General features: G+C 38.4%; 1 protein-coding gene across 3 annotated transcripts in view; it reads left to right on the forward strand.

The window, feature by feature from the left end:
• Positions 1 to 20,061, forward strand: part of ADGRL2 (adhesion G protein-coupled receptor L2) — a 153,958-nt gene that overhangs the window by 31,206 nt on the left and 102,691 nt on the right. For all 3 annotated transcript variants that reach the window (XM_026037993.1, XM_026037991.1, XM_026037992.1), the window contains exon 2: positions 274 to 446. In XM_026037993.1, coding sequence (XP_025893778.1) covers positions 374 to 446 — 73 coding nt within the window. In that variant the 5' untranslated portion in view covers positions 274 to 373. The remainder of the gene's footprint in view (positions 1 to 273; positions 447 to 20,061) is intronic.

The raw sequence follows: 20,061 nt of genomic DNA on the forward strand, positions 1-20,061 counted from the left end.
GTTTGCKTGTGTCCCGTGCAGGCACTTCAGCTGCATTTGTGGTTTCAGCTTTGGCACTTATCACTCCTTGGCATCYCGTTTAATGGTCAGTGACTCTAGGAGATTGAATCTCACATACCTGCCAGATTCCTAGCCACAATGCAGATGTGCTGTCATTTTTTTATCAAAATTTTCTGTCCTCTTGTCAAATGAAATTTAGAACTTCAAATTATTGGTGTTGAGCTACTAATGGACATTGTTATTTCTTTTCTTTTCCAAATCCTGTTTCTCTAGGTATGAAGATGAATAATGCAGACCACTGGTTTCGATGATGCTGAGCTTTTGTAACTGGATTCATTAAGGAATACAAAGAAAACTCTTACAGGGATCAATAATGGTGTCTTCTGGTTGCAGAATGCAAAGTTTTTGGTTTCTGCTCACTATCGGCTTCCTGCAGTGTACGGAAGGTAAGATGATGTGTGAGTGTGTGTATGTATGTGTRTATATATATATTTTAACTTCAACTTTCAGAGATGAGTTGTATGATCTGCACAGTTAATTTAAAAAAATGCATTTGATTTTAAGTTTTAGGATGTCAAACTAGAAGAATCTGTCAGCCTAGATTCTAATTACAAGCTTCTAGTTCTTTCTTTTTAATAAAAAGGAAGATATATTTGATATTACATGTCACATTGAAACTGAAATGCGGTGTTCAGGCAACTGGAGTAACAATATTAATATCCTTTAGCCATACGTAGCTTATTTCTGGACTCTTTCTGTTTTTTTTTTTAAATTTCAAAGTGCAGCCATTTATGAGCAATGTATAGCCGTGTCAAATGCGACATAAAATAACTAAAAAGTACAGTTGAAATATCTGTTTTGCGTTTTTCATTTGGCTGGCTGAAAATAGTGCTGCAAACACTTCATTCAGATCAGAACAGTTCCTTAAATTTCAGGAAATAAAACTCAGTGTGCATACAGGAATAGCATCCACTTCCAAAAATAATCCTCTATTAAAAAAAAAGAAAAAAAAAAGGCAAAAATAATTCACTTTTGAACTACCTACTAAAGGGTATTTGAACTACCCCTTAAATCAAAGACATTTAGAAGGAAGAAACCTTTCTAAAATAACTGTTGTATATTCTTTATCGGTTTTTCCTCTATAAATAGTACTTTATTCAGTTAGTTGTTTCCCCAGCTGTTCTTATGGTCATTCTAGCTCATAATATGAGACAGAAGCATGAAGGAATGATCAGGACATGGTTTATTAATTTTTAATTACAAATATTTATAGAGAACTTGAGGCTATTTCTGGGTGTAATCACTTTAGTTGACTAGATTTCAGGTGAAATAACTGGTTTGGTGATAAAATAACACCTCCATGACTTCTTACATTATTCAGTAATTGGTATGTGGTATATATGCTTCTTTGGTGTGGTGCTCTTTGTAATGTTATCTTGCCATCTTTTAAAATGGATGCATACCTTACACTGTGGAAATTCTTTGGATTTTAAGCTTTAGAGATGATTCAGGAAAGATACTGAATCTCCTTCCCTCCTTATTTCCTAAATCCATGCAAACAAAAATCTAGTTCCCCCAAAGGCTAAATTTCTGGCCAGAATTTAAAGCTTTAAATATTGTGTGAGATCCTCCACATTCATGGCATAGTTGTCTGAGCATCTATTCTATGTAATTGCCTGAGCATCGATGTCTAAGCATCTACCTGAGTAACTTGGGTGTGTGCTGAAGTGACAGACAAGCTGTGCCGAAAGCAATACGTTCCTCGTTCGGATATGTGGAGGAGTGTGTGCTCGGAGCCTTCCTTGAAGGACTGTGAGCATTGGGAAGCCTCGTCTCACATAAATAGCTTTCAGGATTTTCCTCTCCATCCTGCTGCCATCCCCTTCTTTAAAGCTGTTTGCAAGAACAGTGTAAGTAAATTCCTTAGGAATTTCCTTAGGAATTAGCGTTTCCTAAGGAACGCTACAGATCCCGTATGGTTTCTTTGGATGGTGATTTCTGATATTTTTTTTTTTTTTAGATGCTGTAGTGGTGGCTCCCCTAGTGTCTGTCATGTCCATAGTCTTTGAGTAGAATTTAGTTTTTGTGCAAAACTAACTCCTAACAGCAAGGAGGTGAAATGCTGTTCAGCTTCTTGTGTGGGTAAGGAAGATAAAATGGATATTTACATTCTACATAGTTAACCTGTGTATAAAAACACAGTATGTTGCAAAAGTGATTGCACTAGATTAAAGCAAAGGTGTAGGAAATGGGCTTTGCCATTTATGGACTTTTCTGAAGCTTTGAAATAATAAAGGATTTCCTATGTTACTGCTTAACATCCCAGTTTAGTAGTATGCAGTGGTTGAAAACAGGTGAAGCAGGTGAAAAACTGTTATTTTCTCTGTTTGGTTATTGTAGCAAAGGGGGTTGCAAAGACTATTTTATCTGCTGAGTTTGGAAAGGAACAAGTCAGCTGAGAACTTCTACAGATTGAATTTTTGCCATTTGCAGAAAGCTAATTTTCATTGTCATTTGTAATATTTCAAGTTCATTTTGTTCTGTCCCTGTTTTTCTTGCTTTTAGTAGCCAGTAGCAATCTTCTGATGCTTCAATTGTGAGTTTATTTTATTTTTTTTAAAGTCTATACAGGAGTTGCTTTTTCAGCTAAAAGAAACAGGCAAGGAAATTGGGAGCAGATAACAGAATCATACCAAATTAATTGTAAATTCTTAAAATAAATGAAATATTGTGGCTCTGTGTACTGGAAATGAATATTAATATAGAGTTGGCTTCCAGCCACAGAAGCAAAATGAATACTGCATTATTACACCTTCTCACAAGATTACGGTGCCTTCTGCCTCACTAATAAGAGATGCCAAGTGTAACGTGCTTTAGTAGCACTTCATGCCTGGAAGTATGAGCGTGAACAAAGGTTAGAATAAGAGCATCCAACTTTTGCTAGAAATAAGACAAACCTTCATTCTCTTACTTCGAACATAGGTTTGTTATAGCAGCCTTATGTGCGTGTACGAGGTGTTGGTGGGGAGGATRAAACCTGGCTAAACACCATYGCTGTGCAGTTAGGAAACAAACAGGTGGAGACAAGTGGTTCATTAGTCCAAATAATGAAACGTTTTCTAATCAAGATAAAGACTTCATTACTATCACAGTAGCTTAATTCACCAGGGGATTAGCAAGCAGGTACAATTTTGGAAAAGCTTTAATTTCATTTTGCTGTCACCTGTCCAGATAGGAATCATGTCTTCAGTTATGGAAAGTTTTCCTTTGTGGATCGGGCAGCCCCAAGTGCAGCTGCTTCTGAAGCGTCTCTGCCCCCGAGCAGAGGGAGCCTGGAGGGACGTGTGTTGGCCTCTGGGAAGAAAATATAGCTGAGTTAAGTCTGTTTGTTTGCTACAGTCATCAACAGCAGGTCAATATGGTTGAGTACAGGCTTACAAAAGCTCTGAACTGTTACTGCCCACAGTTATTGCCTAGCATCAGGATAGGGCCATGACTGGGCAGGTCATGTCTTCCTTGGCCCTTTGTATGGCCCTGCATACAGGTCYTCATGTTGTCCTGTTCAGGGCACCTGCCAAGTCCCTCCTCTTCGCAATTTCCTAAGAACACTGGAAGAGAATTGCTTTTGATACCACATCTTCTCCCTCTGCATTCCTTTTGATTAGGTGARATCATCCCACAAGTTAAAAATTATTTGGGAAAATGCAGAAAGAGGGAGTGTAGGTTCACACATGCCTTGTTTCCATAGCAAAGTGGAATTAAAAGCTTATACATAGTATTGCTTTCTCTTTAAACAAGTTAAGACAGATACACTCAYATGCATATGAAAAAAATGAGCTAAACATTCTGATTAAGATTGTCCTGTAGAAGTCTGTGAATCRTGATATTTTGGTATTCTGTAGTCCACCTTTTCTCCTATCTCTTAATTCCTTTTTTTTTTAATTCTTGTGTGTTCTTTAGAAGCAAGGATTTGAGAATCTATGCTTTGTCCACAGGAAGAAGCATCCTGCTTTTGTTATATGCTTAATTGTCTTTTTCTAAGCATCAAAAAAAGTCAAGCCATGGTAGAAGTATTCAGTATTTCTAGTGCATTCAAATCTTTAGATCCTATAAAGCCCCTCGGAACTCGAGCATCCCAGCGCATCCCTCGGAACTCAAGCATCCACAGGCAGTCAACAAACTATCAAAGCAAGCCAGTTTTCATACACATTTATGAGGAGGCATTAGCAGGACTTTGCCTGGCATAAAAATTCAAAAATCTTGTCTGTTGGACTTGAGAAGAGATCAACTTCTGTTAATTAGCGGATTTAAGTTCTACGAAGGGTGAAAGCCATTACAGAGTCATGCAAGAGCAAATAGGAACGTTAATTTAATTTCTAGCTGGGGAATTTATCACAGTGGAAGCTGTATGAGACGCTGCAGTTGGTAGCAGCTTCTTGGTTTAACGGAGGTCACACGCCATCCGGGAGCGTAATCAGGGCAGCAAAGCGAGCCGGGCGCTGCCCTCGCTGATATCACCTGCGCTTCCGTAACCTACTTCCAGTATATCTGAGGATTTCTTTTCCAAATGGTTTTCTTAAATGGTTAACTCAGATTATGCAGACAAAAATACCTGTGTGAAAGAAACCAGGTTTCTGTAGAAAGCAGTTGTTGCCTGGAGTCCTGTTTTTTTCTTTTTCTTTTTTTTTYTTTTTTTTTTTTTTTTTCCTGGAATACTATTCAATTTTTCACCGGAATATGCTGGTGTATACTTATCTGGGCCACCTCTATTGCCTTTTCTGAGGGGCCTATAGGCCCAAAATATCTTTTGAAAAGGAAACTGATCTAAACAATGACATCAAATTTCATCTTAAGAAAAAAATATCTGTTAAACTTTTCAAGTGCATTTCCAGCTAATAGAGAGTGACAGACTGTCTGGAAAGCCAGATTTTTTTAACATGCTGGTAGTGAGTATCCTTTCGTGTATTCACTGAGCAATAAGAGCTGCAGGATTCTGTGATACAAGATTGTATTTTCTGAAAACAAAAAGAAATTGCTTTTTGAAAATGTAGGAGAAACAGCAAGGGGAAGGAGGAGTCCTACGATCCAGGCATATGAGGAGCCATTTAAAGTACTGTAATAAAATTACTGTGAGAATTTTCTAGGGAAGGTTAGGGTAAGAATCTTAAAATATGAACAAATGTAAATATGTTTTTCTTTAAGTATACATGTGTAATTGCTCAGAGATGAATAACGGCATTACAATTCCRATGTCCTGTTGTCTTCCTCATTTGCTTAAAAACATTCCTCTTAGTGAAGCAGAGATTTTTGCATCCTCTGAACCTCTGTGTTCAGAGGTATAAGGTGTAAACATGGTAGAAAAGCTGTGCTGCTGTGAAGGGCACGTGTTGCCTTTTCAGAGCCCTCCAAGCTTTTACTTCCATCCCTGTTYAGTGTCGGTGGGCGAGTTGCAGTGCTGACCACTGCAAGGAGATTGAATCGAATTAACTTTAAACTAACCTGGGCTGACACAGTGGCCTAAGGGGCTTTTCTTTTATTAAATACAAATCTGGATATATTTTAGATTAGTTTATTACTCTAAGGTACCTTTCCAGGAAGACATGGCAGAATTTGGCCATAGATGTCCTTTAAAAAGCTTCATTAGTCCTCTGTTACTAAATATAGGAAATATTTATTGAATTTATTTACTCATTTTGATTTCTGTTTTCTGTTAAGTAGAAGCATGCATTTTTTCTTAGTAATAAGATATTTTATGCAGTTTTCAACATCAACCTTTTTATATAATACTTCCATGTCTTAGTAGAAAATGGAAATGCCTGAAGCACCTGATATCAGTGAATGCCTCAGCAGTGATTTCTTGATACATTTGTTGCCACTAATGATCATAGTTGCCACTAATGATCATATTATARTAATTAAAGCATTACTATTTCACATTTAACATGCTTTCCCATGTTTTGCAAGAATATAATGGATTTTATACTTGAAAGTAGATCCGTTGATGTTCCTGATATAACTATGYGAGTAAACTGTAAAGAGAAGCAATTTTAGGCTATTTGTCTCTCTAAAGGGTAGATGTCTTAATAGCAGCAAGTGCATTCAAGATAAATGTATTGCCACCATGAAAATGTGCARAGTGCAGGTTTCTCATATGTGCCACTGGTTGAGTTCCAGGCAGTGCTGCACAAGGAGCACAAAGGTAAAGTTTGCAGGCACATCGAGGTGTCCCCAGCTTGCTAGCTGTCCACACTGTCTTCATAAATATACTGGTTAGTCTGGAAGCTCCCACCATGCTGCTTTGCAGTTGTACATGACTAAAACCAACCTTTGTGCAAGAGGCACTTAAAAATTGGCCCTCTACAGTAGCTAATTGGCATCATATTTACTCATTAGTGCTAGTTTGCTGGACAAATACTGGTTGTTGCTCCTTCTGTGTTTGTTTTATTTTTCTCCCTAATTATTTATAGTACTTTGTACTTTGATAATAACAAGAGTTTATTATGTGCTCTCCAAATAGATGAAAGCAAAGATGAGGAGGAGTGGAGGACAGGGTGGGGAAAAAGTACACATATATAGTAAAGTTTCTTGTATAATTTTCTTGTGCTTTATACCTTACATGATATTTATATTAGTAAAATCACACTACAACTTTTTATTTTAATAACTTCTAAGTTCTATAACATCATTCATAGAGCTGCTTTTTTTCCTAAAGCAACACTTGTGTTAAATACGTAAAAAACTAAATCTTGCATGTGCGGTTTTATGAACAAACTGCACCTCAGACCCACAAAGTGACTTGTGATGAACTGAGCACCAGACAGCTGAAGAAATCCCTTTGCCTTAGGGTGCCTGCAGTTCCTGCCCTTCCTGGAGGACTCGGGATCCGCTCTGCGGGTTGCCCAGGCCCTGCAGTGCTAAGGGGCTTTGTGCCTTTCTGAGCTCTACCTCCTGGCTTCGTGTCACGGTCAGGAGAAACAGAGTTGTATGGATGTTAGCGCACCCGGTGGGTCCTTCGCTCAGCTGCGGGGGTGAATTCACCCGTGCCCTGGTGCCGCGGAGACGGCTGGTGAAACGTCCCTGGTGAAACGTCCCTGTGTGTCTTGGCCGTGGCAGGGGGAAGTCCCTGCGAGCTTGAGCCAGTTCAGAGTGCTGGGAATATTTCCTCTTCCTTCCTGCCTTGCTTTATGCGGGTATAATAATCACTCATATTTTCTCAGTGAGTAAAACGTGTGTGTGGGAGACTGGTTGGGAAGCAAATTGGATTTTTGTCATCCGTTGCCTGAGCAACACATACATGGGAGAAGCCCGCAGAGACCCCGCGGCTTGGGCTGGTGGTTGCAGCGCGGGCGCGTGTTTGGCRCGTCTCGAGTACCGCGGGCGAGCTCGCTTCTGTCGTCCCCCTCGCGAGGGGTTCCGCTGGCCCTCGGGAGCTGGGGAGGTTTCTTCCATCCCAGCCAAAAGCTCCATTAATGCAAGGTGCTGCCTGAGGAATTTTCCTATTTAATTTCAGCTCAGTAACTCATTTAAGAAACCTAGTAGGAACTTGACACCCCGGCCAGAGACTCTTGGTCTGCTCTGTTTCCAACTGAAAACACAAAGAGAAAAGTTCTTTTTTTTCCTCCCCCTCCCGCCTTTTTTTTTTTTTTTTTATTAAGACTTCTGCCCTATTTTGTGTCAGTCCTGTTGTAATCGCCTTCCTAGCCAGCTTCAGTCTTCTTGGCAGCTGCTGGTCCTGCTGGACCGGGTGTGCAACTTAACCTTCCTTCCTAGAGTTTCACATTATTATCTCCCCTTTTTCCCCACTGAGCTGTCCCAGTTCTTTTCTCTAATTTRGACTTGCAGATTGCCTTTAAAATGTTTTTTTTTGTTATAAAAATTTACTTTAAGAATAAAGTCACAATTTATACTGCATTGTTGCTAACATTGGCCCATTGTAAGTCCACTGGAAAAATGTGGTTTTGTGGCCATTTAGAACTGATTATACTCCTTAGTGGCTTCAATATAAATACCCTTTTACTAAATGAAGGGGGCCAGTTTGCTGCTTACACTTTTGCATCATTTAATTTGCAGCAGATGAAGCTGGTATGCATGAAGGGTGAAGCATGGAAAGTACTAGAGGGCAAATGGGTGGTTTGCAGTGTTGATTATTATCCATAAAGATGGATAGAGTCCACAAAACATCATTTCATGTATTAATGTACCAGCTGGGAAAAAAAAAAAATCAGCATAGGATATTGTGCGTGAATAGTTGGTTTGGTCCAACAGTGGTTTAGTTGGTTACTGGTCCTGCTCAGTAATCAATAATTATGTATCTTGCATGGCTGTTGGTCTCTGTTCTTCATGGCTCAAAAATATGTGTGTATTTGCTTAAAAACTATGATGTGTAAATACATACATTTTTGAATGAGGTACACAATTCTGGAAGTTATCTATATGTACACTGTTTTGAAAAATTTAGAATATGTAGTGTTATGCTCTGCAATGTAAAGTTAAGTGCTGACAGAAGAGCTGTCAAGAAATGCATATAGTGAACAGTATTTTTATTGATCATTAGCATTCTAATCTATTCATATAACAATTATTTTGTTATATAAAACAATGAAACAATTGATTTGCTATATAAATTATTTTGAATTTTACTCTGTTAAATTGACAGAGTCACTCCTGGCAACAGTTACTGCTATAACAGGCAACCTAATCCATTTGATGCATTATTTTCTAGCTTGTGAATCTGTTATGTGTCCATATCTAACAGCATTTCTGTGTTGCTTTCCATTTACAACAAGCTTTTGTTACAGCATGAAGAGAAACTTGCTGAATGTTTGCTTTTAAAAGTTTGCTGCTGTTACTATATTAATGCCATTTGTGATGTATTCAGTGATGCTTAACTTCCCACGAAGCTTACACTGTTTCTGTTCTTTTTAATTCTATTTTTTCTAATTGGCTGATTTTAAATTAAAAAAAATATACTCCTAAAAAATATACTCCTATACTACTAAAAAAATAGAGTAATAAGGAAAAACTTTACTGAGAAAAGGCTTTGGTCAAGGAGCAACTGATCATGCTTGGCCAAAATTTATGCTTTTGATCCTATTTTGATTTAAGGGATCAGATAGTAATGGRAGAAAAAAGTGCATTTATAAGCATTCAAAGATGTTAAGCAACAATAAAACTCTGTAACCACTTAAATGACAGCAGCTGACTATTTGAATTAACTTTGTGTTTGGCTTAATTTGGGGTCCTAATTATTCCTAACTTACGTGAGTAGATTTCAATTATACAATACTGCAGGGATTTGTAGCTAAGGCAACTAAAGGAATCATTTTACATAAAGTACTTTTGTTCAACTGATTAGGCAGGTTAAAATGGAATGATAGAAAATTGAAACTCTTGTCTGATAAGGCCCAATGAATTGTTTCCAATGACACTCTGAAGAAATAACGTGAGGGAAGTTTTTTACTGAAGTTTCTCCTCATCAGAGAAGAAATTCTATGCAACTTGTTTACATCTTGCTAATATATTTTTTAGTATTTCAATTGCAGTAGTGTTGAGCTTACAAGCAAGTGATTATCCTGAGTATTACAAGAGATCTATCTGTAAAGAGGCAATTGGCATTTTTGTGGTAGCATTGATTGGTCTTCAGATGTGACTTCCCAGACTGTTGTTATCTAAAAATTTAATAATTGAAAAGGTTAATATGTATGTTACATCTGTAGAACAATTAACCATTTAAAAAGTGAAACGTGTGTGATGTTTACTGCAGGATATTCATGTTTTAGACAAGATGGTGTTTTTAAATTCATGACTCTCGTCTAGGATATCCCATATGTTTAAAATTACTGTTCCATGAAAATAATCCTGAATTATGCCACATCTTTAGGTAACCTGAGGGAATTAGAGATAAAGGAGGTATTGGAAAGAAGAGACTCTGGAATCAATTTCCATCTGTATTACTACACAAATGTATACTGTTCATTGGGAATTAATTTTTGAACAAATTACCTGCATAATTTAAACTGAAAATAAGGTATTGAAAAAGAAGAAAATCTTTCCTTAACGGTGCTTCAATATTTTTTTTCTACCTATTTATAAATAATATCACGCCTCCTAAATTAGATCTGCAGCATAGTTAGGTGCCTGCCTTGGATGATGGCAAAGTAACATCCCTGGGCTTTGAATGCTTATTTTTGATTTTCCCTGGGCTTTTCACACTCCCATTTTTGGCATCAACAGCCAGAGCTTTGAAGGTTACAAGAATTGTTATCCTGCTGACTCAGGAGAACAGACAGCACAGTAGCATTTCTGCAGCCCTAACTGATAAGTCTGTTTTTAGAGCTGTCAGATTTGCCCAGGCCATTTGAATATCCGTAGACCTTATTTTCAGAGGCTTTTAGAGAAGCCCTGCAGTTGCTTTCTGTCTCTTGTGCTTGGGAGCTCGATGCTCGAGTAGCTCTAATGAGGTCAAAAAAAAAAAAGGCTTTTATGCTGATTAAAAGAAAAAAAAGGCATATGAAGCATATGGTCAGATGTATCTTGTTGGTGTAACAGTAATTTCTAAACTAGATACCAAATAAATACTTTTTGTAAAAGGATTTAACACAATTAATTCACATGCATCTCCCCCAATTTTGGTTTTCCATGGGAAGTGCGTGTTTTGCTCATGCCTCTGATGTTAACGTATTAACACCACAAACTTTCAATTAGCACCGCTGACAAGTTATTTAGGAGAGTCTCTGGAGCTCGTGGAGATGTGCACAGCTTCTGTGTCAGGTGCTCGCTGTTTCCAGAGCGAGCGTGTGCCGGTTTAATTACACTGAGAGGTTTGCAGAGGGCAGAGCTGCCCTCGCAGACCCCGGGCAGGCAGCGGATGCCCACAGCTGCTCTGGTGGAGGAAGGGAAGAGGGTGGCATGTGGTGTCCTTAGCTGGGCTGTAGGTGCGTGACCGAAGCCTGGGTGGATAAAGGCTCTGGGTGCCTTTAGCAGGACGCAGTTGGGTAGATCCTGAGAGATCTGCATTCAATTTCTGCCCTTAAGAAGAAAACAAGACTTTTCCAAATGACTCAGTTTCCATTTAAGCCAGTTCTTATTTTAGGGGCTTAAATTTCCAGACAACGATTTTAAGATTGTGTGGTCTTCTAAAGGGGCTGGAAATTGCCTTATAGCGTCTTGATTTTTTTCGAGCCTTCTTGCCCAGTTAACTACTTTTCTTTACATTCTAAGTTATCTCYAGGTTTTTGAACGCATTACAGTGACAGTAAAACTCCTTTTGTCTTGTTTAGGCTTGACTTTATAACTACACTTCTGTGTCAGCAGACTCATCGGTTGCTCTCTTCTCAGCTCATTTCCAGGTAGTTATGGAGCACAGTGAATGGCAGCACTGCCTTGTAAACTTTTTCATCCTGTTTCCCTCCCTCCCGTGCTTTCCATCCTCCTTTTCCTGATCCTTGGCATTACTCACTATCTCTTAAACATCAGCTGTGAGAGGAAATACTTATCTTCACTGCATTGTCTTCCTTATCTTTAATTGGTCCCCCCCTAATTCAGTCAGCCCATCACTTCTCTCGCAGACTTCCTACTTTTGTTATACTTAAGGATTTTCATATTATGACCTCATTGGAAAAACACCCGTAAGTTTAGGATGTGCACAAAGCTCTGGCATGGAAATGTATACCATGGCGTCAAGGATACTTTCATATTCTGCACTGTTTTGGTTAACTTTATATAGTCGTAAAAATCATAGTGCCAGATCCTTTTCTTTAATTTTATGGTACAGTTATAAATTTTGTTACATCCAATTGCGGCAAACTTCTCCTGCTCAGCAGATTTTTCTTCTTGCTGAGCAAATAGTATGTTCGCATGAGTGATACTTAGGTATATATTCTCTCTTTATGGGTGTTCAAAGGCTTACAATTTTCTCTTTAAATTCAGAGTCTTTTTTTCCTTTGAGTTTTTTTTTAAATTTTTTTATGGCTAACATGTGCCCTGTGACAAATGAGGAAGTTACAGATGGTCCAGAGGAGAGGGTCTGCTTCATACATAAAACCCTCATGTCAGCATTTCAGCAGAACATCTTCTTAGGGTATCTCTGCTATCACTGACACTTTCACATTGACAAGCATATGGGCTGTTGTGCTGAATGTGTAAATTGAAATGATCGCATCTAGTGTTTCCCTTCACCAGGTGCCAGCTTGCTGCTGCAGCTCTGGGCTTAATGCTGAAGGAGGAGCGCTAGGAGCAGTTTCATTTGCTAATTATCCCCTATCTCAGTGCATAGTCCTTGGGCAAACGGCTTAGCCAGGTGTTTTTGAACACCTGCCTGGGCAGTGCAGGATTGCAGGTGGTCGTGTGGTGACAGGACAGTGTGCAGAACTTGTAAGAAAAAAAAAAAATCTCCATTTATCTGTTTCTTTGCTGTTTTGTTTTTCTGTCTTTTTTCTCTGTCTATAATGAAGAACTGACAAGTTTTTTTTTTGATGAAAAAAAGTGTGAGTCTCCTATTTAAAGTAAAGCCTCAATACAAACTGTGTGTGCATGTATATTATTTTATATATATGTATTTAGTAACAGATATAATTGTCCTGACTTGTGATTTCRGGAGAAAGCAAAGTGTGGACGTCAAGAGTTTTGCAAGGAACTCCAAGTGAAGTTAAATAGTGTGCGGTGTTTAAGGAAGGGGCACTTCCCAAATTGTCTTTCAATGCTCCTTTGTCTGGAGCCAGTTTAACAGGATTACATAATTTTAGCAATGCCACTTTGATCTGTCATTTGTACAAAAAGACAGGCTTGCTGAAGCTTTTTTCTTTAAGGGGAGGGGTAGCTAGATTTAATCACTAAGAGAATTGATTTTTTTCATTCTTTAAGAGTTCTTGTTACAATCTTACACTTAAATATGACTATTAAACTGTTCTTTGAGTATGGAACATTAAAAAGGACCTTTTAATTCATAATCTAGTAATCTGGACAGCTAAATTATGCTTCCCACACCTGTTATTTATTAAAATGCATCTAAAAAAACACTTTAGAAATAGTGATATCACTTAATTGCCTGTTTTAAGTTTTTTTAATTCTCTTTACCAAGTACATGCATCGCTTACTTTGTGTGACTGTGACATCTGTTTCTCTGATTTCTCCATGCATTCTTCTGCTCTTGTTAGTTAGTTAGTTTTTCTTCTCAGGCATTCTCTAGTCTAAAATTTCTGACATTCACTTAAGCATTTCGGTTATATGTGTATTTTACTTACATATGTGTACCCAAGAAGATTTTATTAGTAGGTGCGCCTGCATGGTTCCTTTTGTTCTTGCCTCCAGTTTCCAAGTTAATATTTCCTGACATTCAGGAGCATAAAGAGAGTCATTAGTAAAGAGAAACAAAACAAAACAAAGCTGATGTGACAGTCCCTTTCCTTTGAAGTGATAAACTTGGACCAGAATTCAGAATCTTGATGAAAAACTATGCACTAATGATGCACGCTTTAAAACAGGTTAGGAAGAGTTAGTGAATATTTTACTATGTAGTTAATAATTACAGAACCTAGCAAATTAATAAGAATTTTTAACTGGGCTCGAAAAGTCTTGGCATGTCCTGAAGTGCTAGTGTTTAGTTTGGATGACTAGGTCTATAACATTCTTATGATAATTTATCTATTGAAAAAAAMCAAATTGATCTGAAATGTGTTGGACGATTTCAGTCCTCAAGCCTGTTTCCAAGGTTAATTCACATATAGGGCTCTGAAAACACACCCCTATCAGTCTTTCATTCATTTCTTCTGTAATCTATATATTTTGGAATCCTATTAAGAAGAAATGATGATGAGGTTTCAACAACAAAAAAAGTCATTCACTTACCACTTTGTGCGGAAGTAAAATTCACCAAACTAATTAATATCTCTAAATAATACATGACAAAAGGCTGGCGCCGGGGGTAGTTTTCCAAATGTGCTAGGTTACTAAATTCCATTTCAGTTGTTGAGAATTAGGTACTTTAACCTTTAGAAAATTACAGCACCTGGTAAGAATTCTCCCTTGAAGGAGAAATGCCTTCAAAAGCCTGGTCTTGTGCTAGTAAACTGGTTGTAGGTAAATTTCCTCAGTGAGAAAAAAAATGTAACTATCCTAGAAAACGTCACAGGGAAAGAATTTACTAGTGGAAATGCTTAGGAAAAGCATGCACAGCATTAAATCCCCATAGMACTTAGGTCTTGATAACACTTTGCAAACAGTTGACTTCTAGTGCTACTGTGTTGGGTTTTTACATTTTATAAATGAATAAATCAGGGGCCAAAAGGTCAAGTTACTTGCCTAAAATTGTAAGGGGAGCAAATGTTGGAACCCTGATGAGGATTCAGGAGCCTTTTCCTCTCAAATTATAAGGGTGTTAAAAGAAACTTTATTTAAAAAAATAAATTAATTCACGTTCTGTCAAGTCATTTCCTCTGGCATCTGTTGCATAAAATACATATTCATAAGTGAACAGTTCTCACTAAAACCTCAGCAGCTACTGAAAGGAAAGTAAGAAAAAAGAAGTCTCCTTTCTGTATCTGAAACGTGGGAAAACTAGATCTGTAGTCTTTAGGGGATTGAGTCTACACTGCAGTTACCCAGTACAAATTAGACTGCCTTAAAAAATCAATGTATAGGTTTTGATCTAATGAGTTAGATCTAGTTTTAATGGAATAGGTTAGTTTGTGAAGCTAAACTATTGGCATTACATGTTTCTGGTAGTGCCAACCTAAAATAAAATAAATGTTCAGAATAATTGGATCAAGCTCCTCCAAATTAATTTGAACTTTCTCCCTGTGCTTAATCTGTATTGTTTTCTGCCACTGAGCTTGTAGGCAGCAGTTTAGCAAGCTCTGAGAACAACTAACTTTCTAAAGAGCTTTCTCAGGCACTTCACTCAAATTTAAATCTGTGTCTGAGCTTGGACATAAAAATCATTTGGATAATTCCTCAAGACAGGGGTTTGTTTAGAATATGCCAGCCCAACTGGTGCTCCCCAGGCTCCTGCCCCGTGACCCAGCCTGCCTCTCCCACGGCGCTGAGCGGGGCATCAGCAGGGAGGATCTGCCCCTTTCYCCATGCAGTTTCATGCCGTATTAAATTAATTTTGGAACTGCTTTCTTCATCTGCCTTTGATGGCCTACTTTCTGTGAAGTCTTCAGTTGTCTGTCCCGAGATGCCGATTTTTAAGACTGATTTTTAAGACTGCTCAGAGACACAAGCAACAGCTTCATCCTGTGCACATGCTTTAGGCTTGTGGAGGTTACTGAAAGTGTATAGATGCCATTAGGCTTTTATGTGCATGGTAGGTGTCTACAATCTAGTCATAGAGGACAGTAGCACTTTTTTTTTTAGCTCTTATTTCTGCATGCAGTTTTTAAACCAAGGGAAATGGATAAATAGCAAAGACCATATAGCATCTTCCAGCCAGGAATTTATCTGAGGCCTCTGAAGAACTCATTTACCATGTTGAAGGGGTCACTTCTTCAGGTGACTGCTAGACCAGGAAAAACAGGATTTTCAGAGAATACCTTCAGGCCAAGTAAGGCTCTAGACCTTTTAACTCTGATTTTCATTATAATAGGCTCCCCAGTCCAGGCATGAATAGACATCTGGGAAACTGATCTTTTCATCCTCTAATAGCCTGAGTGAGAAGTCAGATCAGCCAATTCTTGCCTTTCTGATATTTGTCCTAGCTGTTTCATAAGTTTTACTGTAAGATTTATGAGCTCAACGGGGTTTGATCATGCAGAACCAAACTGAATTCTGAAGAAACTGGAGACTTTCACAAAACCCTGTTTTTCACTCCTTTTTTAAAACATGCAGTAGAAAAATGTGCCTTTACAAAGGCAAATGCAAAATTTCCTTAAGAATTTTTTTCAATGGGAAAAGCCTTAAGTGATTTTTAAGTGTAAAATTTATTACAATACTGTACTAAAATGTAATTCTTAAAAGTGCTGAAAGTTTTTCTCAGATATAGAAATGGCATTTTGAAACTTTATCCTGTAATTCAAAATTAGAGAAAGTATAATTTTAATACCATACTGTGAGACTAATGCTCTGTAATTGAAATATAATTATTTACAAGATAGATTTATTTCATTTATTTTTATAGAATGTGCCTTTCTTCTGGCCTAGCATTTTAGCATTAAGATTATACTTGTACATTTTTGGAAGAATACATTGATACAGAGAGAGATAGAGGTTGAGCTATAGAAAGAAATAATTCCATTGTYTTCATCATAATGATATTTTGTTGTCAATATTTAATTTTCTCTATGTCACAGCAAAATAAAAAAAAAAATGTACCTAGAGATCAGTTCCATTTTGAATTTGAAGTGTAGTTTTTATTCACAAGTATTTTGTGATTTGATTGCCCATACGGCAAGCTCTTAATGCTAAGGCATTTTKGTGTATCCTGAAGAAGACAGATCTGCACACAAGGTAGTAGCTGCATTTGGAGTGGGGAGGTGTAGGAAATATTTTAAATAGTTTAAAAATGCTAYAATTTAAGAAATGTAGGCTGTGTTCTTTCATGATTCACATCAGTGTATTTTCTGTTATTGGCATTTAATGGATCTGAATCTGAACAAAGAATTTGAATTGATGCAACCACATGGCACATACAGGGCTGGCAAGTTGGGTGTTTTTGCTATAGATGCAGTTGGAAGGAACTGCATTTTGTGTTGACTAAACTCCTAAACTGATACAAAGCYATAACAGCAGTAATTTGGAAAAGGCATTCTGGATGTTAGCTGTATTATATGTTGCATGGGGCCTACATAAAAGACTAAAATATAGGTGCTGTGTAATAAGAAAGCTGTGTATGTGCTGAATGCTTCCAAAGATGTAATCTGGAATTGCACATTATAGTAAAGCTTAAATCTGTCGCAAAAAAAAATAATTCCCCATTGCAAGGAGAGTGGTATCTTGCTTATATTTTCCTTTTCATTTTTTTGTGTATAATTTTTCTTGTGTATAATTTTTACTACAGAAAGCATAAGGAGAGGGCGGAGGAATGGAATATGAGTTTTGACAGCCAGAGCTGTAAGGGCTACTCTGGAGGTGGGAATAAGAAGAGATGCGTGGTAGGAGACCCAGAAATCCCATTGCACTGGGAGGGAGCGGGAGAGAGCCCGGAGCGAGTGCTGGAAGCTGCCCTAGGGGTCCTGACTCCACCGTGACCCGTGAGCAGAGGAAGTGCAGGTCCAAGTAGCTGAGCAGCAAGCTAACTGTGGAGGGAGGAGGACCTTGAATACCTGCCAAGGAGCCGAGATAGTGGAAGAGACAGGGTGGATTTCCTTGGGAAGCAGACTCTAAAACTTTGATTTTTTTTTCTTTTTTTCTTTCTTTCTTCACTGTGTTGTAATCAAGAATGGGACAGTTCTGCACTTCTTTTAAAAAGATCTGTAGCTAATGACTCTTCCATCCAGCTGAGGATGTCTGAGGAGCAGAAGTCTCTCCTCTCGTGTTGCTGGAGTTGGCTTGGAGAGCAGTGCTCTGCAGTGCCAGGRAAGGGATGGGAAGGGAAGAGGCTCCCTAGGCTGGTGGCCTGTGGTGAGAGGCTGGAGGCAGCAAGTCACAGCAGAGAGGGGGAAAAGGCATCGCGGGAAGGAAAGGCAGCGACCTTCTGAGTCTGAGTAATTGTGCCCAGGAGAGACCTTCCTAACGAGCTGTGTGTATTTCCTCACAGGGGCCTCTAATAAYGAGAAAACAAACACACTCTCAGACTTTCTAGTTACTTTTCTGTGAAACTGAGCCTCTTTGGGAGATGTGAGAAAAGCCGGCAGTTGCCACTGCTGGTTTCTCACCACACAGGGGTTTGCTCGAGTGGGATCAGTGCAGAAAATCACTTGGTCGTGACCACAAAATGCTTTTAAAGAAAGAGCAAAAACAAGAAAATTAGCACTACAAGCAAAATGCCTGCCTGGAATCTGTTTTCTGCCTTGTATCTGGTCGGCATCAGAATTGCTGATTCTGTAAGGAGTTAAAAATGGGAGCACGTATCTTGCATCTCCCTGAATAGCTATTGGGTTGTTAGCCACAATAATCTCATGAGAGATCTGAACCCTCTCAACTCCTTATCATCTTAAGGAGTTTCATTTTCTTTCTAATTTCCCCTTCAGCTGTTGTTCTTTTTCTGGCTTGTCCACAAAAAAAAAAAAAAAAAAAATTTAGAAGTTACTTCTTGTTAATCCTTTTCTTTTGCGATGTTTCCCTTTGGGGTTAATTTTTAATCTTCCACAAGTATCAAGTCATTCGAGATCATGTTGGTTAAGTGGCCAGTCAAGATGAGAGAGCTTTCTTTAATGCATGTGCTTGTGTCTTTTCTCCCTTCATCCAGTAGGACTGTGGATTTTCAGAAAGGCTTGGAATTGCAGCTGCAGATTTGTTCAGCTGGAAGTCTCTCCCTCCCACTTTGCTCCTCTATTTCCCTGCCAATTGAAACAGCACTTTCCAGATTTTCTTAATGAAATTCAGTTCACCTTTCTCAGCCTTAAGCAAGTAGTAGAGGGATGTGTTAATTTAGCCTAGAAACTTGATCTGTGAGTTATCTCAGAACTATCAGCCTAGGTGCTTGTTGGGACTTGGATCTGAAACACAGGAATGAAGTTTCTGGCAAGAAATTTTAACTGCAGCCTCTAAGCATAGCTAGAATTGTAGAAATATGAAAGAATTAAACTGTCTCATGACTCCTTTCATTTTGCAGAGGTGAGAAGTGTGTCAGCACCTTTCTGCAAAGGGTAGAAGTATTTAAAATTGGGTATTTTTTCTTATCACTTCAACTTAATGTCTTCTATTGGTGCTTTTTTTTCTTTTCTTCCTCCCTCCTCCCCCCCCCAGGTTGTCTTTAGCTGTTTAAGACCCCACTGGAACAAATGCAACACCRTGTTGTGCATCTTGGACTGTGCTTGGCCCCTTGGAAATATTTTGCCGTAGGGCCCYCTCTGTTGTGGTTGACATGTTGTAATACTTGCTCTGTGTTTCAGAAAAGTGACAAAAAAAAAAAAAAAATTAGAGGTGACTATGAAGTTGTTTTTTTCAATCTCTTTGCAAGCTGAATTTCTCTCGTTTTCATTGTTTGAGCAATTAGGGAAGAACCTGGATCAAGCAAAGGTAAAACCTAAAATAAATGGCATCAAGGTAGTAAAGGAAAACAGTCACTGAAGTGTACATTTTTAAAACTCAGGCATGGAACCTTTTTAAAAATTGTCGCTTTTATTTTGACATAATCGTATACACGTTACCAGTACTTCAGTGAAGGAGACGTTTCCTGAAACAAAACACACCATTTATACAGGCTGTTGAAAACTAAGCTCTCAAATTATTCTGACTTCAGCAGTATGAATTACGCATACAAGCAGAGCCTTTAACATAAAATGACTGCAGTGCTGGCATCATCTTTCATCTCCTTTCCCTACCCTGTCTCACACTTGCTCCTTCCTTTCGAAAAGGTCATCTCTGCTAGTGTAAATTGTCTTGCACCCCTGTGCCAATATATCAGAAGGAAAAGGCGAATGAGTGCCTGTTAGGGAGAATTAGTTATACTTGTTGCTTTTTCCATATTTCAACTATTAATTAAATTAACAAATCCTTCCACCACTGAGAGTAATAGAAAATTAAGGTTATACTCAGTTGCAATTAAAATAAGCCAGTGCGGCTGCTTAGAAAACTGAGTCCTACTTTTCTGCTGCACCCCGGGACCTGTTTCCCTACAGAAGCGTGGTCTGAACCCAGAGGAGCTGTGCAGAAGGCTCATCCACCGCAGTGTGAAAAACGCCTTGCCAAAACAAGGGAGGAGCTGCAGAGATGAAAGATGAACTGTTTTCTCTCTCTTTCTTTTTTGGTGATACTGGTTTCTACCATTTGGAAATACTGACTCAGTCGTTTTAAACCCAGATTGTCGTTGGAGAATGAAATTTTCCCAATGCAGCAGGATATTCAAAGACGAATTGAAGGATAGAGCCCATGATATTTTTCTCTTACTTTGGGGAGGAAATGAGAGATTTTTATGACCCTTTTTATTTAAGGAGAAAAATAGAACCCAGGTTGGATTTGATT

The sequence above is a fragment of the Nothoprocta perdicaria genome, unplaced genomic scaffold (genome assembly GCF_003342845.1).
Source record: "Nothoprocta perdicaria isolate Ctin4 unplaced genomic scaffold, notPer1 scaffold_20, whole genome shotgun sequence".
Taxonomy (NCBI): Eukaryota; Metazoa; Chordata; class Aves; order Tinamiformes; family Tinamidae; genus Nothoprocta; species Nothoprocta perdicaria.